Source organism: Syzygium oleosum, unplaced genomic scaffold (genome assembly GCF_021117445.2).
Source record: "Syzygium oleosum isolate NSW1041296 unplaced genomic scaffold, Sole_v2.1 Sole_v2.08, whole genome shotgun sequence".
Classification (NCBI taxonomy): Eukaryota; Viridiplantae; Streptophyta; class Magnoliopsida; order Myrtales; family Myrtaceae; genus Syzygium; species Syzygium oleosum.
In genome coordinates, this window is record NW_026607492.1 from 7,760,833 (window position 1) to 7,775,248 (window position 14,416).

The 14,416-nt window shown below is 40.1% G+C and overlaps 1 protein-coding gene across 6 annotated transcripts; it reads left to right on the plus strand.

Moving 5' to 3' along the window:
- The first annotated feature begins 879 nt into the window (after window positions 1-879).
- On the plus strand, window positions 880-10,003 carry LOC115686581 (uncharacterized). 6 transcript variants are annotated; one of them, XM_056313788.1, is made up of 16 exons: window positions 880-1,097; window positions 1,241-1,303; window positions 1,424-1,480; window positions 1,576-1,674; window positions 2,114-2,200; window positions 2,297-2,863; window positions 2,953-3,420; window positions 4,715-4,776; window positions 4,871-4,976; window positions 5,072-5,151; window positions 5,300-5,587; window positions 5,748-5,949; window positions 6,054-6,127; window positions 6,266-6,431; window positions 9,212-9,369; window positions 9,460-10,003. In XM_056313788.1, the coding sequence occupies exons 1-12, from the start codon at window positions 1,032-1,034 to the stop codon at window positions 5,818-5,820; spliced, it is 2,016 nt and encodes a 671-aa protein (XP_056169763.1). In that variant the 5' UTR covers window positions 880-1,031; the 3' UTR covers window positions 5,821-5,949; window positions 6,054-6,127; window positions 6,266-6,431; window positions 9,212-9,369; window positions 9,460-10,003. The 6 variants fall into 6 exon arrangements, with proteins under 6 accessions (XP_056169763.1, XP_056169764.1, XP_056169762.1 ...); XM_056313789.1 differs by lacking the exon at window positions 9,212-9,369; XM_056313787.1 differs by lacking the exons at window positions 9,212-9,369; window positions 9,460-10,003 and adding an exon at window positions 7,426-7,706.
- Window positions 10,004-14,416: the final 4,413 nt, after the last annotated feature.

The window sequence follows — 14,416 nt, forward strand, 5'->3', positions numbered from 1 at the left end:
CGGCAAACTTTCCCCGTGGAAAATGCCTCACGTGGCAATTGGCGAGGTCGCTATTAATCTTGCCCCATCCTGTCGATCCCTCACGTTTATTTATTTAAAATTATATATTTGCTAATACAAGCAATATGCTAAAATTAAGATTATTATACCATATAAAATATAATAATTTATTACCTACTTAATTTAAAATTAAAGTAGAATAAAAATTTGTGGTACTAAGTGAATAATACGAATACAATAACATAAATAAGTAGAATTAAGTTCATGAGATTGTGATTCTTTTAACAATTATGAAATATGAATTATTTTAATCAAAACGATCCATAATTAATGTGAAAAATTTAACAATGTATATTATTTTTTTGGTCATATATTATTTATTAGGGTTTATACCACGAAAATCTCCAAACAGGTACGTATGTGGTAAATTTATCCCAAATTCATTTTTTGACAACAAAAAATCTCAAATTAGTACACCTGTGACAAAAATACCAAAAACTAATTTTTTAACTATAAAAAATCCTAAACTGGTACATCTGTGACAATGGATTAATACCACAAAAAATTACAAACTGGTAAATTTGTGACAAACAGAGGGTAAAACTCTAAACTGACACACCCGTCAATTGTCACGTGTCATCTAACTTATCAATTTGACTGTAAAATTTAACGGGAAATTAACGGAGGGTGAGATTATCACGGGTGTACCTGTTTGAGGATTTTTTAAGGTCAAAAAATTAGTTTTAGGTAAGTTTATTACAGATGTACCGGTTTGAGGTTTTTTGTGATATTAACGTTATTTATTAAAAAGTATATCATTCGTATAAATAATTTACATGAAATAGGAAAAAGAATAGGGACAGAGAAAAACGAAAGAGAAGAAAGCGGGAGGAGAGAAGAGGAGGAGCCGACGGAACAAAACGTTCGGGGAGGTCTTCACCCCAAGTTCAACTTCGGGAGATACGTTGGAGGCTTAGCTATCCTCGCCGTCGCGGCTTCAAAGAGGCCTCCGTTCCCCGGCGGCCGGCGAAATGTCCGGCGGCTCTCGGCTCTCTCACATCTCCGGCCTGATCGACCTCCATCTCCGACCGTGCGCCGTGAGTCTCTCGTCACTCGATTCACCCCGACTTCCCTTCCACTTCGACGCGTCGGCCCGACATCCTCTCGTCGCCGTCGATTGGTCTCGCGATGTCAAGAATTTCGATGCATGCGCGCGCGCGCGCGGTTGTCCTCTGTGCAGGTAATCGAAGTTGGCTCCGTGAGCAAAGAGGAGGAGAAGAACCTGTTGATCGCTCTCTCCAAGGTGCGTGTTTCGCTTCCCTGTTCGCGTTTTGTGTTCGCATAAAGGCCGGTTCGACTTTGTCAACGTGCGCGGACATGGTTACAAGGTTACGGCGAGTGCTGATTGGGTTTGTCGTTTTAGGTTTTCAGAGAAATTCGGCTCTGGACCAGTGAAGAGACCGATGGGTCCTCTGATAGCGTCGGTTTCTGTCTCTGCCTCTGTCTCTGTCTCTGTGTTGTGTGTGCGTTTGTGGATAGTTTGGTGACCCGATTGCTGTCCTTGTCACTTTACAGGACGCGGAGGAAAACCCGGTTTCGCAGAGTGCGGATTCAGGTGAATTTGCTCTCAACTCCGAGGAACGAATCTTTTTGGCCAAGATTGTTGGTGATTTGGTAAGTTGTTCTATTGTAATGAGTGCAAAATTTCCTTTGGAATGAAACTGATGGATGTTCATTTAATTCCCGCTATTCTTGTAGTCTGTTTAATCTCTATTTCTGTCGTAACTCATAAATGTGATGGAAATGGCATGATAAAGCGAAAAACACGGCCTTTATTTATATAACATATTGAAATTTAATCTGGTTCCAGATGTTAGCGGACGAAGGTTTTCTTAAGCAATCAACAAATACTAGTCCTTTTGAGGAACCAAAATGTAACATGTGATCTCGTTTGGTCTAAAGCACTGCCGGTGCAGGATATCGTAAGGCTTATGTATTGTTTTAGCCATGCTGCCCTCTTTGGATTTCTGTCTCTTGCTACTGATACCTGGCATACATTTTTATAGGTCTGCTATACTTTGTTTGACTGGTTTCCTCTGCGTTCTCATCGCAGATGTGTTTTCTAATGGTTCACAGTCAACATGTTCAGCATTTGACGAGCAATGTCCTTTCGGCAATTTCCGAGCTTCTGTCTGCCTATGTAGGTTCTTGTTTGTTACCGTCAAAGTTAGATCAGTTAAGTGTGCCAGCTTTATTGTTCTAAGGGCTCTTAGCATTAGCTCTTCTTTATCTGCAGGGAAAAGGATGGGGCCCCTTTGTGCATTTGTTGTTTGTTTATGCTGAATTGTCAATAGGAAACATTCACCCGTGTTCTTCCGTTACCAGAACAAGGGTACATGAAGACTTATATGGTGTTTCAGAAAGTTGTAGTCGCGCCATCAAATCGAAGCTGCAAAAGGCCAACTGGTCCACTGTGGCTGGAATTTTTCGGGTCTTGCGCTGCATTTGGAAATATTTGAAGCAAGATTTTGAGGATCAGCTAGTTGATTCGTACTTAAATTCTCTGAATTCCTTTATTTCACATATACCTTGGAATCTATTGGATGATGCTAATGTGGGTCAAAAGTGTGCTCACCTGGGTCTGCAAATGCCGAAGTTCATATTTCTTGGATATTTTACTCAGTTACTGAGTTCAGTGGTGGAGCAAGTCGATCATAAAAAGGTTCAAGGTGGTTCTGTGAATGGGCATCAACTTCTTTTCTCCATTGCCAAACTTGTTCCCAGTTTGTTCCTATGTTGTCTTGGCAAGGAAGAAGAACATGATGATGCTCGCATCTCTTTATACTTCAGACATAAGCTGTTGGTATGATCCATCTAAGTTTCCTTTACTGTTGTGTCAATTCAACTTGTTATTTGGGAACATTCTTTGTGCTCAGATATTAGTAATTGCAGATGCTGATGACTAGGCTCAGTGGCCAGGGCCTGGAGAGCTCTGTTCTCTTCCTATGGTTGCGGCTTCTGCATAAATACTTTCAAGATCTTATGTCAGAACAAATAAGTATGCTTGAGCCTGTCAGAGAAGATAGTTTAGAAGGCTCTCCCTTTTCAGGAAGCATGTTTGAGGAGAACATTCAAGGTACTAATCTATACCACTTAAAGAGGCAGGCTATCTACCTTTTCATCAAGTGTTCTTTGAGTTTGATTTTCAATGAAGAGGAGGGTGACCAGCAATGCGAATGCCTATCTGCAAAACCATGTTTAAGTTCACATCCAGAATATTGCAGTCATAAGAAAGTTTTAGGAGAGCTTTATAAGTGGCTCAGTCAGAATCTTCAGCACGATACCCATGGTGACAGTGAATTATACATGGAGAAGTGCATGCATTTTGGTTCATCCTTCATTCAGCTATATGCCCAGGAGGTTTGCATTTCTTGATTCTTGCAGTTGAAAGTTCTATGAGGATTGCGTTTTTTAATGTTAAAAGTTTCATGAGGGTTGCTTCTTCTGGAGATTTAGCAATTACACTTGTCATGCTTTCCCTTTTCCCCTTTTTCCCTTTTCGATCCCTACAGAGCAAGATAATACATTAGCAAGAAATCAAGGGTGGCAAGTTGTGAGTTTGGGGAAGGGTAGGGTGTTTTCTTGGCATTGCCACTCTTAAGGAACCAAGGTAGAATTCTTTTGCCCGCATTATAGAGTTGCTGTTTCCAAAAGTGTTGAAATGTTAAAATTTGAGCAAGCTTACTCTTTAGAGCAAGGTTCATGTCTACTATACATGTACCATTTAGGTGACAGGAGCATTTGGGGAAGGGTAGGGTGTTTTCTGGCATTTCTGCTTTAAGGTCTGGCATTTCTGCTTTAAGGACCAAAGGTAGAAATTTTTTTTCCTGTACTATAGAGTGGCTGTTTCTGAGTGTGGTCTAAATGTTAAAATAAGATCAAGCTTCTTCTTTGGAGCGAGGCTTACGTCTACTATACGTGTACTGTTATTTGGGTGACGGAGCTGTACAAATATGAGCAAAGATACTTTGGTGAGATGATAATGAAAAAACACAGTAAACTGTTGCAGTATATTGCTTAATTACACGCCTTTAGAGGCTTTAATCTTCATGATAATTTTCACTAATGAATTGAGAGAACAGAGAGGGAAAATTTTCATGGAGAAGAAATGCACGCTTAAGATTGAGGAGTCGCTCTTACCAAAATTAGAAATGAAAAAGGAAGTGGGAAAAAAGGGTGAGGTAAGGAGGTGTCAGTACAGAAGATATTGTCCATGTCTTTGCTGATCTGATTATTTGCTCTGTAGTTTCTACAAGCTTATAGTGTATTATGCTTCAAAATGTTTTTCATCTTCTATAACCTAATGTGGTGCTAATTTGGTTGTTACCAGTTGGCAGTTTAGAGTTGCATATTTGAAATTAGAATGTTGAATACTTGCAAACAGAGGGTGAACTCATGTGGGGGTAATGAAGTATTTAACCATGACAAAGCTCTATGTATTTCTTTAAATTAAAGTACCATCCGTTGAGGCATTAATTATTTCTTTCTATGTTGCTGTTCTTTTATTCCTTATGCTTATATTACACTCTAATTACATGGCATTGTAATAATTTTGTATTCAGTGAGATTGGATTAAGGCTTAGTTTGTTAGCTATCAATGTTCTGTGGAAATGATTTGAAGGAGGGCACTGACTTGTTCTCTATTTAACATTAGGATGACCTGTTATTCAAAGTGCTCTTAGAAGTGCTTAGCATTCCGATACCTGGATCTGAAAAGTGAGCTGAAATATTCTAAAATTTGCTACTTCTATATTCTTATTAGATCAGTGAATTATGTGATTCTTTTTATAACTTCTCGGGCTGCTTGCAGGTTTGATGAAGTAAAAGGGAGAATCCCAGACTCACAGGAAAATATTCTTATTCACCTTTCAAACCTTTTTAACCCTTTAAACTTATTCCATTCATTTCTTGCAGAGGTATGTTTCGTAGATTCTCCTCGACCAAAACCCTTTTCATGTTTTTTGTTTTGTATCATTGTAAGCCCTAAACTTTTTGACTTTTGCATCTGCAGATAAAATATGATCATCAGGTGCTTCTTGATTACCTCATATCTAAGGACATGGGAATCAGTTGTGCAGAATATCTTCTACGGTATGCACTTTCTTGGAAATAGTTTTCAGTTTTCCATTTCTCTTGTGTTGCTAAAATAGGAAATCCAGGTATGTTTGAACCATGGGTATCCATTTTCTCCTTTAGCCTTGCTTGACTCTGTTCTCTTTGTATTTCTTTTTCTTTGAAGGTGCCTGCGACTGATCTCTGAATCATGGGAAGCATTTTTACAATTTTCATATGTGTGGAGTGCAAAGAAATGGTCGTCAATTACGGAAAGAAAAATTTTCCGCCAGAAGGTAAACTTTCGTCTGGAGCCGTATAGCACTGGAAACTTCAGACATGGGCATAAACTCCAAGGAACTAGAGGAAAGCCATTCGACAAAGCTAAACTATGTTTGCTGTCCTTAAAATATTCAGTGGAAAATCTCCATCAGAAAAATTTGTTTCCTTATAATCCTAAAGTTCTTCTGAGACGGTAAGCTTTCTTCCTGACTATTTCGATCTTAATTATATATGAAATTTCTACATGTAAGCATATGTCAGTAGTGTCTGAAATTTTGCATGAAGCATGTCAAGACATATGACGGCTGAGATAGATGCTAGAGGCATCTGAACTGCATATATTTCTGTGGCAGTCTAACAGAATTCCAGGAACTATGTTTTAACAAAGGATGTATGGGAAGAGTGGGTGAGGGGAAGTTGACATAAGAGATTGAAGGCATCATTTTTTTGTGAGTTACTCTTTGAGGATGGCAAGAATGAGATGCATTTACTGATACATTTACCCACTCCAGCACTTGCAATGGAAGGGAATAACACCAACAAAACACTTTTTATGTAAGTGGCTGAAAAAGGAAGTTCGTAATTTTTCCCTTATGTTGAGTACTGTGCTTCTGAAGATCTTGCAGGTCAGTAACATTGGGTGTTTCAATTTGTTGCAGAGGACTCACAACTTCATCATTTCCAATATACACTGAGGTTTTCTAAATATTCTGCTGTATCTATTCACTCAAAGGTACTTTTGTGAGGGATGTAACAAATGGGCCTGTTTTAAACAAAAAGAAAAGAAAAGACAGGCCTCAGATACCCAAGCCCAATGCCCTACTTAAACCCTTGAAGCTTGCATCCCTAACCCATCTATTTGTTGTCACAGCTGGTCTAAGAAAATAAAAAGGAACACAGAGAGAGGGGTCGGCAAAAAACAGAAAAAGATGAAGGGGGAAGAACCGTGAAACAGAGAGAGAAAGAGAGGAGTCAGGGAATTCAGAGGTGCTAGGACGATCTTCAAGTGTCAAATTTACGCCATTTTGAAGCACTTGGTAAGAATTTGAAACTTTGTCATACTCAATCAAGAGGAGCTATTAATGCTGGAATTTTGCAAGTTAGTTGCGATTCTGAGCTATGAAATCATGTTGTAAAGAAACTTTAGGGTGTCGTGGATCTCTAGATTTTAAAGAAGTTGATTTGCGATTACGGTTTGATCAGAGTGCAATTTTGAAGTATGTTTTGCTCTATTGGAATCAGACTTTGGCGCTAGTTTTCACTCCCCTCTGTCCGTATTTGAGTCGGAGGTGAGGTCTCTTTTTCATTATACCAAGTTAGCTTTCCAATGACCCCGCACCCACTTGAAACGGATGTTGTTATATTTTGATCTAGCCATTTTGGTCTCGGTGTGCAAACTGTCACTCACCAGACTTGCTCCGTTTTCAGCGAGTTTTGGAAGGCGCGTCATAATCGTGTTGTTATTAAATAAGCTTAATTTAATCAAGTCATTAAGGTTGTTTTCTACTTGATTTGATAATTATTTCTCACTTGATTGGATTTTTGGTTGAGGTAGCTTTAGGGATTGTCATGTAAGTGGTGCTTATCTCTTTATGATTTGGAAACTCATGTTTTAAAAACTATAGGTAATAAATATGTTGTAAGCTTTGAAAGAGGCATCGTAGAATGATGTTTATTAGAAAGAAAGAGTGATGTCCAGCGTATGTTTGTTGCATGAAGCTGGATTGGACATTTACAACCCTTTTGGTGATTTGAAATGACATAGTGAAGCATTTCTTGAAATAGTTTATATGAAGCAAAAGATTCGAGAGTCTAGGCTGCAAATACATGTTCTAGAATGGTTTGAGAATATAAAATGCATTCTACTTTATGGAGTGAATAGTGAACGATTAATATGTATTATTTTGTGCGCCTGATTTATGAAATGGTTTTTGAATTGGTTATGATTGGAGGATGAGTTGACCGTTTTGTGCTCATTGGTGCTATTATCTAAACCCATTGAGGAATTGTGAGTATGCATGCTATTCTCAGGACGTCCTGTTTGGGCTGAGCCACTGGCTAATATAGGTGGAGACCTATGCCAATGGGGATCTTGGTAGGCTTTGTGACGAGGCTTTAAGCGAGGTCATAGTTTGATATTGAGCACTAGAATGATTAATGAACTGGACCATTGATGTTTGCTTTGATGTTGTTGATTGAATAGTTATTTCTGATATGTATAAAGCTATGTTGAAGTGATATAACTCCTGTTTGATCTTGTAAGTATATTATTACTAGATTTGGATAGATATATTTCTGGCACTATTTATAAATGTGCATTGTAGTGCTTGATCTGCTCAGAAAAGACTACTCAACAGGTGGTGGTTTGCTCATACAAATTATTTCAATTCTTATTCAGATTTTTATAATTACCGACAAGTAGGATGAGAGTCATGTTAGCGGGAGACTTTTCGGTAGTTGATTTTGGTACTTTTTGAGATAGTTGTACATATGTTTGTACAATTACTTATGTTGAGTTTAGTGTGGTTAGTCACCAAAAATGTGCAGTTTGATATTTGAGTTTTCTTTTTTAGTTGATAAAATGTATATATTCTTTTTAGTGGACTTTAGATTTCCGTCTTTTGTAATCAGCTTGTCGTATATACATTTTGAGAACAGGTTTATGTTAATTATGTGTGAGGCTGTGTTCATTGGGTAGGCAGACCGCTATGTCATTCCATAGACCTACTGTGGAGATGGAGTGTGATATTTTTTGGTATAAGAGTTTATGACCCTTTTTGATTTACATTATGGGACATTGTGAGGTTGTGTGTTATTTTTGAAGGCGTCATTCTTTGTTAGATACCAAGGTGTAAGTTTCATTTTGGATCCAATGATCATGGCTTTTGACTTAGAGATACTTGCTTTGCTTTGTAAATTTAATAATGGCAAATGGGTCATTACCTCTAACACTAGAGATGTGTCTAGATTTTTGAGGTGTGGCTTTGACAAGGAGATGAGAGGATCATCATGATCTAATTCCTGAGTCGCAGGAGGCAAGGGATGCGCTCGACCAGCTTATCGGATCGTTGTAAAGAATTAAGTAGTAGAGTTGCCCATTCAGAGATTGACAGCTAATGCATCTTTGCCCGATTTTAGAAAGGTTAACCTATCCACTTATGATGGGAAAGCAGATCCCATTATGGTTAAGCATTGGATTAGATGGATATGAAGGATCTTTAGAGCTGAATACATGCTGTCGATTTTAAAGTGGACTTAGCCACTCACTGCTTACAAAGCAAAGCCGGGTACTGGTAGGAGGGTGACCAGCCTTTGGGGGGCGACAAGATGACCGTCTCTTGAAAGATTTCACTGAGGCTTTGTACACCTAATTTTCCAGTCATTTTAAGCCAGAATAAGGGGCAACTTTGTGTATATATCTCCGGAAGAATTCATAGTTACAGAGTACACTACTCATTTCAATTAACTCAGTCCTTATGACCTTTTGATCCAACAGGTAGTTCCCATATTATAGGAAAAAGCTTCTCAAGGTTGGCTCTTAGTTAAGTGAGTTTCTTCATACATATTTGTGTTATTCTGTGTTTGCTTATTTCACGAGATAAAAGTCACTGGATGAAGACATTTCGACTGGACTGAATATATTACACCTGCATCAAATCGTCAAGAGTCGGCTATATTCTGTTGATCTTTGACGATAAGTTACGAACTCATGTCGAATCTAAGTATGTGGCCCTTTGACATGAATTATATGGATGTTGTACAAGATCAAAACTTAAATAATAGTACTGACTACATCGTGCTGGCCATATTGGAATAGGTCATCACGCTTCCTGGCGAATTGCAGCCTTGGGAAGGTTCCAGTTTAGTCTGGGTTGGATTTGGGGATAGGATCCTTAAGATCAATATAGGAAGGTCTTCTTTCAGGTGGTGCATGAGCCTAGAAGCAATTTGGCTGCACTTATTCGAGGGCTTCAAGTACTTTTCTCCTTAGTGAAAAAATGAGTACATTTCTCCTTTTCTTTTGCGTAAGTTCTACGGACTTCTCACGAGCAACCATATGAACAGCGTTGAGGAGTTACTGCGGGTTCTTGCTCATGTAAGCCAAAGCAAAGAATGAAACAGACCTGAGTTCCTAAATCGTGATCAAGAGCTGACATTCTTCTCATTCTCAAAGTGGTGAACGAAGTGAGTAAGCGTGATCTGACCTCTGAACCAAAATTATAAGAGATGGTGTGGTTGCACTCATGCTTTCGGGAAATGTTTGGCGACGAGGTATGAATGTCCATTTTTTTTTTCGCTTAATTTCTTTCGGTTATATGATTTGACCACTTACATATTCCAAAATTGATGTTCTTAGTTGTTGCAATGATGGGTATCGCATTATGATTGAAAAAAAAATTACGTGTGCATTTGGATATTTCTGTTTGATCATACGATGCAGTACTTTTGAACACGCATGGAGAAGACGGATTATGGGAGTGTGCGGCTTGCATCGGCCGCTGCTACGGCATAATTTCTTTTACCGTTAAAGCTGTATATATATTCTAGTTGATGAACTTGATTTAACGACAAGAAATTTTAAGCAACCATTACAAACCAACATTTAGATGGAGTGGCCCTGAACTTTATTGTTCTCTATTTGATCTTTCTTGTAAATATTATCAATCGTGCCAAATAAATATCATCATTCTAGTAACCTCAACTTTGTGAAAAAAAAAAAAATTCAAAGATCGGGCACCAAGGGATCAATGCAAGTGCTCGCGCCTTGTCAACTTTATCAACTCGTATGTTATCTATATATCAAGAAAGCCCAAAAAAGAGGGAACCTCCCATAGTTTAGTCAGATATTAATATTAAGCAAATAAATAAAAGTTTAACAATTGAAGGTCAATAAAGTGGATGCTCCCCAGTAGCCACCCTTCCCCCTTTCCACCTGGGAAGGAGAGGTGAGAAGTTCGATTCCTCACTTTCTCGGAGGTTTAGATGTGGGGACGTTTAGTTTCAAATGTGGGTTTTAACTTCCACGTTTTGCAAAGAAGTAGAGCAAAAGTCTGAGAGTGAGTTGAGAGTTAGTGTTACGACCCCGCGGCCGTCGGGGGTTATTATTACGACGTCTCAAACTCGTCGCCGTCCTGTTTCTTTTATCTCGTTAATCATGCACATTCGGAAACGTGTACAAACCAACTCCTAGACAACACAACTAACAAGCAGCCAGGAAAACACTATACAGGACACACTACTTTCATATTGCTTCAGTACATTTACAAGCCTTTTTTTTTTCTACAAGCACTTCTTGCTTACATTATCATTCTATCCAAAGACGTAGGCCAAGGCATACCTATCTCCTCTAGCAAGGCTGTAACTCCAAAATCGGTATACCATGACGAAGAAGAGGTGAGACGTCCATACCTACAAGTCTGAAAGACAATGGAGTGAGTCGGAGATTCAGTAAGTAAAATCACTAATTCTGAGTTAGGAAGACGTCTCATCGTCGAACCTAGCATGCGAACATCACTCGCACCACGGTATCGATGGCAGATCAATAGCAACACTATTGCTGTACCTCGACTATATGCATGTGATCAATTTCGGCTTACCGTCAAGGCACGATTTACTTTCAGCTTATCAATAAACTTAATAACACACATCAACATGCATCAAAGGTTCATTAATCGTCTCACATGGTTCTTCTCATACTTTTAGGGGCTTCCAGTCTTAGGCTGGGCATCCGGAATTCATCGGGCAACCCATACTCTTAGGGACTTCCCATACTTTTAGGGGTTTCCTTAAGCTGGGTATCCGGAATCTATTGGGCAACGTCACCAAAATCCATTGGCGATGGCTATTTCCTTTATGTGACCACACAACAAACATTCATGTAAGCTGGATTCTTATCTTTTTTTCTTAGCCAATACATACACAATATCCGTGGGCGTGCTCAAACGAGTCTGTGTGTGTGTCATGACCCTCACTACATGGTATGCCGAGAACAATCCTTAGTTCGTGGCTTGAACCGAACGCCTAGCGCCGATCCCCACACCGAGCAAGACTTGGAACCGGCATGCCTCAATGCCGACTAAGGCCTTGCGGCTTGGTTTATCTTGCCTTAGCGATGATTCCAAGCTGAGCGAACCTCGATCTTGTCCCGGGGCGTGAACATATTCAAACATGCCACATAAGCAAACCATAGAAAAGAACATCATACACATGATTTAGTACGGGTGAGCACACGTCCAAATTCAACAATACAGCATATCGCCCTTGCTAAGAGTTAGTAGTTTCATTTACCTAGAAATGAACTAGAGAGGGCTTGCCAAGAAATGGCCTAAAAGGAGGAGGTGGCGCGCACGGGAGAGGAAGATGAGGTAGTGAGCCCAAGGTGTGGAATTGAAAGAGGTGCTCTTTCTATTTATAGGCCTCAACTTCATCATTGCTTGTCCAAATGGTCCAATTGATTTCCTTGAAGTGGCATGCCTACTAGAATGAGTTGGCTAGCCTATTGGATGAGTAACAAGCCTAACAAGAAGAGGTGACATGCCTAATGGAATAGTGTGGCATGCCTAAGCTCTTAGGGAAATTATGAAGCCAATGTGTGCATTTCTAATTGGTACACTTGGTCATGAGTCACTAACTTTCTCTCTAAGCCAAATCTTGGGCCATCATAACTAAATCTTCCTAAGGCCACCTAAGCCATTAATCACTTGCTTCTTCTTCAAGCCAAATCTTTTTGCCATCATTAACATATCTTACCTTGCCACTTAAGTGGACAACTCACACCTTCATTAAATGCTCAAGATATGGTCATGATGGGGTTTGGATTTTGTCACACGTTTCTTGCCTAGCTTGCTCTCCAAGCCAAATCTTTGGCTATCATTACCAAATATTCATAAGGCCACCTAAGATGATGATTCATCCCTTGCATTAATAGCCAATGTTCAAGAGTCTTATATTATGTCCATTTTCAAGAATGTGGCAAACACGAGAATTAGGCCAATGGAAACGCTAACATGATCGGGTATGAGTTTCTTATGTCCATCCACGATCAACCGTGCCAATAAAATCGAGGTTCGTAGCTGAGTCACCATCGGATGTGGTGGGACATGGCCAAACTTGCCTAGATTGGCTAAGTTGGTGGCCCATTGCGTGGGCTTCGTGGCCGGCACTGGCCGAGCGCAGGGCCGGGCTTACTGGGTGCATGGCCCGTGCCTGTCCTGGTTTGCGGCCTAACAGTAGGGTCCATGAGCTGGTCAGGCACATGGTCGGTGCTTGTGCTAGCTCATGGCCTTACGGCAGGGTCCAAGTCCGGGCATATGGCCGGCTCATGGCCTGACACAAGGCCTGGCTCACAACTTGGCACATGGCCTAATCGGCAAGATCGCCAAACCAATTCCGTGACTGATCCATGACTGGTCCGTGACCCATGGCCAGTTCATGATTGGTCCATGGCCAAGTATACTCGGTCCGTGGCCGACTCTCGGTTGTCATGTAGTTGTGTGGGATCGATCATTTCGTGACTGACACGGTTGCATGGATCGATCCATAGCCCTCTGCGGTTGGTACATGACCGTGCGGAATACCCCGCGATCGGAATAGGACCGCGCGGGATTGATCCATGATCGTCCATCGATCCTCTGTGGTATGTGATCGTCTCACGACCAACCCTTATGGTCTAGCAGCCGAACCATGGCCGAATAGCTTGGGTCACTTGCGTGGTCATTAGGTTGGTTCACTGTTGATCCCTCAATCATTCCAGGACCGATCCTTTGATCAGGCCGTGGTTGATCCCTTGGTTACCCTTCCGATCAGGTTGATCGGTCCATGACCGATCCTTGGATTGGTTCATGGCCGATTTCCCCCACTATCGGCACACCAGTTCCATAGCTATTTCTCATGGCCAGAATCGTGGATGTTACAGTTAGCGTAGGACAGACTCCCCAAAAAAAAGTGGATGCTTTGATAAACCACATTACTCGTAATACAATGATGCTCCTCTTTTGTTAAAGCTAAAACAAAGGAAATAGAGATTCCGAGAAGCTAAATTTCATCAAATTTTGTAATTTGAAGTCTCTCCCGCTTCCCTCTCTCTTTCTCTCTCCATCGTCTTCTTCAACCTTCTGCCATAGGGGTAGGGTTTGAGTTAGTCTCACCTTCCTCCTCCCTCTCTCTTGTTGATTATGTGTGTTTTTTATTTATTCTTTTCTTGTTTTTTCTTCTCTCTCGATCTACATCGAGAGCTCTCTTTTCCTGATCGAGTTATAGATCTAAAAGTTTGAACTCTCTCGACATAATCCTAAATCCGGGAGCTTTGCTCTCTCGATCTAGATTTGAAAGTTTAATAAATATGTTTTCGGGTGTTCGATGCCCCAGTGCTTTGTCCGTGTATAAGTTCTCTGCCTCCATCTTCAATGGTGATCGCAGAAGCTCGGCGTCTCTTTGAATCATGAAGATTTGCTCTCTCAAATGTTATATCTGTGTTCATATAACCTGTTTTGGTTGTTTCCGTATAGCGATGGTGTGAAGGAAGCCGAACCTAGGCGTGCACTACCAATTGACAACATTATAGTTACTAGAGAAGGGATTTCCAACGCATGCTAATCATTGACAAAGATAAGAGATCCAGTGATCGGTTGCCAATTTTTTTGCTTGAGGTCCGTTCTTGTGGAATGAACGCGTGCTTAGCCCTGTTGATCCTCATTGTTTTCAAGATTTGGCTTTGTTTTGCAATATTCTAGGCTTTGCTCTACTTCAATTTGCTTCGCTATAAAGTCTATATACTTCTTATATATTCTTACAATTTTCTTTCAATTAAAAAAGGACATCCTTAAATATTTCACGCAGGTTGCCAAGAAAAAAAAGAGGAAAAGATCACATATGTAACTATAGTAGTGAATAGTTCCAAAGGAAAATTTCTAAGATAAAAGTTTCTGAAATGGGAAGTTTTTATTTCACTCATAATGTAACGTAATGCACCCTAATCAATTGCAAGAGTAGTGTTTTGGCCAAAAAAATAGTCAGAATAAGA